The 8,381-nt window shown below is 37.3% G+C and overlaps 1 protein-coding gene across 1 annotated transcript in view; it reads left to right on the forward strand.

Moving 5' to 3' along the window:
- LOC107704840 (netrin receptor UNC5C-like) overlaps positions 1-8,381 on the forward strand; it is an 89,788-nt gene that overhangs the window by 66,243 nt on the left and 15,164 nt on the right. The window contains exons 10-13 of the mRNA XM_016507865.1: positions 3,323-3,685; positions 4,389-4,476; positions 5,856-6,024; positions 7,438-7,671. Coding sequence (XP_016363351.1) covers positions 3,323-3,685; positions 4,389-4,476; positions 5,856-6,024; positions 7,438-7,671 — 854 coding nt within the window. The remainder of the gene's footprint in view (positions 1-3,322; positions 3,686-4,388; positions 4,477-5,855; positions 6,025-7,437; positions 7,672-8,381) is intronic.

Below are 8,381 nucleotides of genomic sequence, written 5' to 3' on the forward strand. Positions count from 1 at the left end.
GCACTGAAGACTGGAGTAATGATGCTGAAAATCCAGCTTTGCATCACAGGAATAAATTACATTTAAAATATATTACAAATATTTATTTCAAACTGTAATAATATTTCACAATATTGCTGTTTTCACTATTTTTTATCAAATAAAAGCAGCCTTGGTGAACATAAGAGACATCTTTATTTATTTATTTATTTATATATTAATATTACTTTTTAATATTGATAAAAAATAAATAATATTGTGTGTGTATATATACAGTGGGTACGGAAAGTATTCAGACCCCATATATCACAATATCACAATTTTGGTAAATTAGTATTTGGAATTATCAGCAGTATTTTACAATTACTGTATCAGCAGATTTTCTTTCTTCTGCAAAATGGAATGCAATAAAATACAATGACGTTGCAGTGGATTTAGTTTTTATGTTGACCCCAGTGTTATTACAAATATCTTCTTTTGTGTTCTGTAGAGGAAAAGAAAGTCATACGGGTTTAGAAATGATGTGAAGGTGACAAAGTGATGACAGAATATTCATTTTTTTAAGTGAACTGATCTTGTAATAACAAATCTAACAAATTTTGAACATCAGTGTCTTTTGTCATATTGCAGTTTTTACCAGATTGAAAGGGATTTAAGGCATTGCAATCATGCAAATCACTATAATGCACATCCTTGAGTGGATTATTGCTTTAGTAAAACATTCAAACGTGCTATTCAGACACAATGTCTTTCTGCGGCTCTCAGTCAATGCAACAGTTTCAGCAAGGAACTGTGTGTGTGTGTGTGTGTGTGTGTGAAAGAGAGAGACTCAGGTGACATTTCATCTGAGGAATATTAGAATGCCTGTCACTCTCCAACCTGAACACGTTATCATTAATAAAGAATCGTCATTCCACTCGCTCTCGTATTGCCTCGCTTTCCCCCTCATTTTCCCCCTCGTTTTCTCTGTTAATTAAACATGAAGCGGGCTGTAGGTGTAAATGGCACCCTGTCAGGGTGAAAGCGCCGTGTGGAGGACGTCGGCGAGTGAGTTGATAAATACAGAGGTAGGGGATGTTTTGATGGTAAAGCGAGACGTTCACATCCATCAGTTTTGCTCTGGTGAAGATCTCTCCCGGGTTTGGACGTGTTTACTTCGATGGATGTGATGCAGTGCAGTGCGGTTTACACTGTCTCACCGATCGCCGCGTGATGAATGACTTTAACGTGTGAGTCAGGAGTGTGAACGGAGCTCGTGGTGAGTAATGCTCACACCTGAGTAACCGGAGAGAGAGAGAGAGCTGGTGTGCGAAGTGACAATCCTCTGTTTAGTCACTGTGGGAAGCTGAATGTTAATGAGCAATCAGTATGGAGATTACCAGCCGCTGGCTATAAGAGTCCTTTACAAGCTCACACACAAACACACGGTGATTTCATTTCAAAATAGCACACAACAGAAATACATACAAGGAGTAGGTCACCCAAAAAGTCAAAATTTACCCACCTTCATGCTGTTCTGGAGCACAAAAAGGAGATGTTTCACAGAGTCGTCAAGCTGCTCGGTTACATGCTTTGAAAGTGAATAGTGGCTGTGTTTACATCTAAATTATGCAAAATGATGTGGGAAATCACAAAAACAACTCGTTTCGATATCTTGTGTTAAAAAATTGTTTCTTCTATAGAAATTGGATGCAAAATAGAAGTAAAAAAATGGATTTTGTAGCCACTGTGGCTTTTTTTATGTAATACATTATTTGTGGTTTAGAAAGCTCTGATGAAATTGGTTATTTCATATGAAAATTATGGAAGCTTATTTACACCACAGGATTTTTTTCCCACAATTCTGAGTTTACATCTCACAGTGCTGTGTTATTTTCTCACAATTCTGACTTCAGAATTCATAATCGTGAGGGAAAAAAAGGCAAAATTGCAAGATACATACTGAGAATTACAAAATCTAAAGCCAGAATTGCTAGATGTGACGTGAGAATTGCGAGATATAAACTCAAAATTGAGAAATAGTAAGACTTGTGATAAAAAGTCACTTTTTTATTTCATTTTATAATTTTTTTTATTTTTAACAACAATTGCAAAAATCAATTGCAAGATTAAATGGATTTGCAATATGCAGAAGAATTAAGAAGAAAAAAAACCCTCAAAAACAAGCTTCAATAGAAAATAACCGAATATGGTACACCGATTTAAATATGAAGAATGATATTTGAGAGCTTTTGCAAAATAAATTTCCATAAATAATGTCTTAAAATGTGTTTTTCTTCCTCAGAAAGTTAGCATGTGACTTTTAATATAGCACACACAGAGTTGTATGGACTTCAGTACTTTATTGTGCTTTTATGCTGATTTGTTTTAACCTGTATTGTACTCAACAGGTGCAGATAATTTCGAATTTTGTAAATACCTTGTTTATGTGAGATTTTAAAATCATTGTGGTTTTGCACATACACTACTGTTCAAAAGTTTGGGGTCAGTATGATTAAAATTAAAAAATAAAATAAAAAAATACTTTATTCAGCAAGGACATTAAATTGGTCGAAAGTGACTAACAACATTTATAATGCTACAAAAAATATTTCATATACATTTTCATATACTGCAGCTCAACTGTTTTCAACAATGATAATAATAAATAAATGTTTCTTAAAGGGGTCATATGATGCGATTTCAATTTTTCCTTGGTGCATAAAGAAGATCTGTAAAGACTAAAGTCTCAAATCCAAAGAGATATTCTTTATAAAAGTTAAGAGTCAACCACACCTACCTAAAACGGCTCGTTCTAACACGCCCCCACACATCTACATCACTGTGTGGGAAGATTTGCATAACACCGCCCAAATGTTCACGAAAAGAAAGAAGGCGTAACTTTTATTCTCACTGTAGTATTGTTGTTGCCGCCGCCATGTCGTGAAGACACTGTGTGCTTCGTTGTGAAAGCGAAACTACTTTGTTTGGCCTTCCAAAAGAGGACGATATCACTTCGTCATGCCTAGAAGCTGATCCGTGCTGGTCGCTGAGGAAATACTTCAACTTCGCGCTGTCAGTCGCTGGATCGGCTTTCATCGTGGACGAATGATCACAGGAATAAATTACATTGTAAAATATATTCAAATAGAAAATTGTTATTTGAGATTGTAATAATGAGATTTTTCATTGTATTTAAAAAAAAATAAATGCAGCCTTGATGAGCAGAAGAGACTGCTTTCAGAAACATTAAATAATCTTGCCAACCCAAACTTTGGAAGCCTGGTGTATTTAATAAGCTGACAGATCTGTCTTCAAATGTCATTAGTAATATTTGATAGTAATTTCATGTGCGTGTTTGCAGCGGATTTGCTGGCCGCAACCCCTGATCTGTCCACAGCGGCGGCGCTGTATCGCGGTCCTGTATATGCCCTCCACGACATCTCAGACAAAATCCCCATGACCAGCTCCCCTCTGCTGGAGCCGCTGCCGCTGCCACTTCCCAACCTCAAGATCAAAGTTTACAACTCCTCCGGCACGGTGACCCCTCAGGAGGACATGACCTCTGACCTCTCCGCCACCCTGTCCCCCAAAGTCACCCATTCTCTTCTGGACAGCGACCCCATGACCCTGCGCAACCAGACGCTGGCGCGCGCACGGGACCCCACGTGTACGGCGTTAGGGTTGTTTAACTCGCTTGGAGGTCATCTGATCATACCCAACTCAGGTGAGAACGGACACACACACAAACACACACAGCTTATTTATGGATGATTTATGATGCACAATCACACTCTGGTCCTCGCTGAGTGTCCAACATATTTATGAATCGCCATGTGATATCATTTATGATGATTAATTGATTGTGTTGATAGTCCTTCATTAGTCTAATTAAGGCGTACGGCTGTAATGGGTTCCAGTAAGATGCGATGGAAATGTCACATTCACAATCTCGCATTCGTGTGATGAGATGAACACGCTCAGTGACAGTGATGAATGAATCCAGGGGACGGCAGCTAATGATAATACTACTTCATGAACTACAGAAATGACACACAACACTCCACTGACATTATATGAAACACCATCCATCTATCTATCTGTCTGTCTGTCTGTCCGTCCGTCCGTCCGTCCGTCCGTCCGTCATTCTATCTACCATTCTCCTTTTCTGTCTATTGTTCTATCTGTCATTCTATCGTCTATCATTCGATCATAGTGGTCCCACCCACAGTGCATTCTCATTGGTCCAAAATCCAATCTTATCTTATTGCATATTGAACATTAAGTATGTTCTGGTTGGCTGCGATTTTGTTGCTTCACACTATTTTTCATTTTCAGGGAGGACAGACAAATAAGTTGACACATGAAACTAGTCAGCACGAGGTGTGCGGGTTCTCTCTGAATCAGTCTTTCTGTAATGTGTGTTTCAGGTGTGAGTTTGTTGGTTCCAGCCGGTGCGATTCCTCAAGGTCGTGTGTATGAGATGTTTGTGACCATACAGAGGACAGAGAGCTTGAGGTAAACACACACACACACACACACACTAGGGCTGGGTAAAAAATATTGGTTTCTCGATTTTAATAGATTCTGATTTTTACGAAGATATCGATTCTTAAATCCCAAGACTTGATTAGTCTAGCCTGTTTTCAGTCAATGAACAGAACTTTGTAGCACACCTCCCATCCAATAAATCGCAATAAGCTTTGTGATTTGATCATTTTGATATGAAACTAAGCCTCAGATTTCAAATTCTCACCATTTTACTGCAGTATTCAAATAATAAATGCCGTTTTGCCACTGTTTAATGTGGAGTGACAGATCACTGTACCTCAGTTCAAGAGACACGGCAGCGGATGTGAACTTTTTGTCTCCTCCAGTTACAGCATGAAATAAACATGAATGAACATCCGAAGGTATGTTAAAAGAAAGAGTAACTTATCGAAATCCTTATCCTGTCTCATGTAATCACTCATTCAGTGTTTTAAGTGTGACCGCGCAATTCTGTCAATATAACAGCTTGTAAAAAATGTCACATTTACTCATGTTACACATGAACTCTAAAGAGGAGCATTTTGCTAAATGCATGCACAGTATAACATATTCATTATAATTTTTCCTGTTCTTCAATGTTTAATTTGTGTTAATTTATTAATAAATCCGTCACGTTTTTATGACAGCCGTCAAAAAATGAATTGGAGTAGAAATATAATTATGTAATTGTAACTTTATTATAAAAACTTAATTGAGTGTAATTTAAACGTTTGTATATGTGACCCTGGACCACAAAAGGGTCAATTTTGTGAAATTGAGATTTATGCATCATCTGAAAGCTGAATTAATAAGCTTTCCATTGATGTATGGTTTGTTAGGATAGGACAATATTTGGCCGAGATACTGGAAAATCTGGAATCTGAGGGTGCAAAAAAATCTAAATATTGAGAAAATCACCTTTAAAGTTGTCTGAATGAAGTCCTTAGCAATGCATATTACTAATCAAAAATTAAGTTTTGATATATTTATGGTAGGAAATTTGCTAAATATCTTCATGGAACATGATCTTTACTTAATATCCTAATGATTTTTGGCATAAAATAAAAATCGATAATTTTGACAATACAATGTATAGTTGTCTATTGCTACAAATATACCAGTGCGACTTATGACTGGTTTTGTGCTCCAGAAATGAAATTGACTTCCATGGTAGGGTCACATATAATTAGTTAATTTTACCTTCAATATTATAGTAATGTACTGACTCTCATGTGTGTTGTGTATCTTCTTTTGTGTTCAACAGCAAAAAGAAACTCATACAGGTTTGGACCAACCTGAGGGTGTGTAAATGACAGAATTGTTATTTTTGACGGAACTGTCCCTTTAAATGTGTCTGTCTCTCTCAGGCCTGTGGTCGGTGACAGGGAGGCTGTGCTCAGCACTGTGGTCAGCTGCGGTCCCGCGGGTGCCCTGTTGACCCGTCCCGTCATCCTCACTCTCCACCACTGCGCACACGCCCACTCCGACGACTGGCAAATCATCCTCAAGAGCCACACGCAGCAGGACCAATGGGAGGTGAGGAATTTGAATACGGCCGATCGGGACAGCCAGTGGCTGAATGAAAGCGTGGCAGCGAGAGGAATCAGGTCAGGGAAACTCTGGAGATGAGCCGCTCCATTTCAATAAACTACTTATCTTGCAGAGAGAGGGAAACATGACTGGAAAATAAATGTAACTATCAGTGAAGGCAGGCAGGGTAAATTGGCCTGCTGTGCATGGCAGGGTTCTACAAATAGACAACACAAAATTCAATTATTGCAAGAGTGGAGAGGGGAAAAGGATGGGGCGTATTTATCAGGAGGAATCTGCTTCCTTTATCAGGGCCGGGATTCCCTCAGACACACACTCGCATTGTGTCTGTGTGTGTGTGTGTGTGTGTGTGTGCGCAGGAGAGACCAAATGTCCTGAAGAACCTGCTTGTGGGGATATATATCTCACAGAACCTGTCAAAAACATACCCGGGTCATATTTCACTCCAAAATCAAAAGAAGAAATAAGAAATTACTTTTTCCTAGACAATGAAACCTATTTTAAGGACTCTTAAAAGTGTTTGCTTTTTCATGTTATTTTTTTAATGATAATTAAGAACAACCCTCACCCAAAAGAATTACTGTAACCAAAAAATATTAATCAAACAATATTTATGTAATTTGAACAGTATTTTTTTTGCATACAATATCAATTTTACAATTGCATCATTGCAATATGGGTTGGACTGATATTAATTAATTTATTTTGATTTTTAAAAATTGTTGTATTAAAGGGATTTTGTACAGTAATTATTTCATTCATAATAATAGCAATGTGAATTCGGGAGTAAAAATGTGCTTTAATTGTCACAAAAATAATGTCACAAATACAAGAATTATAATATATATATATAATGTTTTTTTATATATAATGTTTTTATAATAATTATATAAAATAATGTTATTATTTTATTCATTAATCGTTCATTCACTTATTTTAATCATTAAATTGGAATATAAAATTAAATATTATTACTAAAATATTACTTTTTAATTTTTTTTCATATTAAACTGATAATATAAAATGAGATTTTGAAAAAGTAGATTTAGTGGCAAATGTTATTTTAATTTAATAATAATAATTTATAATTATAAATGTACTGTTATTTATTAATAATTATTATTATTATTATTTGATATTTGTTTGTCAATTGTCTGTGTTATTCTTTGTATTTTTTACTTATGCATCACTGCGGCTTTTAAATCCTAGAAATATTTAAGTGGAAAAGGGCAATAAAGCATGACTTAGCTTAAAAATAATAATATTAATCACGCAAATTAAGTTAAATTAAGTCCCACCAGGGTACAAATATATATTCAAGTTTATAATGTATGTGTGTGAGATCACTTTAACCCTGCACCTGTTGATGAGCAAGTGATGTGTGTGTTCTGTGTGCAGGACGTGGTCGTGGTTGGAGAGGAGAACTTCACAACTTCCTGTTACGTGCAGCTGGGGGAGGAGGCGTGTCACATCCTGACCGAGACTCTCGGATCCTACTGTCTGATTGGCCAGAGCGTCTGTCCGTCAGCAGCTAAGCGAATCAAACTGGCTGTGTTTGGTCCTGTAGTCACAGCAGGTGTAGACTATCACATCCGAGTGTACTGCCTTGACGACACGCAGGACACACTCAAAGTGCGTAACAGATGACCAGTGTGGCTTTCAAGCCCACTTAAAAATAGTCAATTAAGATTTTCATAATCATTTTCCGCCTTCGCTGACAGGCTGTTTTATGCCATCGTATCTTAATTTGACTAACTTGTATATTGAGCACTGTTATGATTAGCTAATGTCAGGGACTAGATCTAACTGAGGAATAACTCAGTTAAGTACCCCTATTATGCGTTATGAAAGGTTCATATTTTGGTTTTGGGAGTCCCCAACAACAGGTTGACATGCATGCAAGGTCAAAAAACACTTTCATTGTCTTATAATATGCATTTATTTTTACCTTACTTGCTCAACGACTCCCAAACGATTCGCTCAACGATTCATTTTTCCAAACTCCTCCTTTGCGTGACGCTAATCTGCGGTGATTGGTCCGATTGGTCTCGTTTTCATTTCATCATACCTGTAATGTCTGATAAAGCAGTGTTTGTGAGCACAGTGCTGCTCTGTGTACAGCGTTACCGGGGATACCGCTATTTTTACCGCTCCAGGGGCCTCATTTATAAAATGTGCGTACGCACAGATTTGATCTTAGAGTGTGCGTACGCTAAAATCCACGGCAACGTTCATATTTATAAAAACAGTCATTGACGTGGAAAAGCGTACTTAACGCCACGTCAGGGTCTGAGCAGGCGTACGCACTTTTCCTTGTGGCAAAGTCAGAGTACTGCAGCTAT

This window comes from Sinocyclocheilus anshuiensis, unplaced genomic scaffold (assembly GCF_001515605.1).
Source record: "Sinocyclocheilus anshuiensis isolate Anshui unplaced genomic scaffold, SAMN03320099.WGS_v1.1 scaffold117, whole genome shotgun sequence".
Classification (NCBI taxonomy): Eukaryota; Metazoa; Chordata; class Actinopteri; order Cypriniformes; family Cyprinidae; genus Sinocyclocheilus; species Sinocyclocheilus anshuiensis.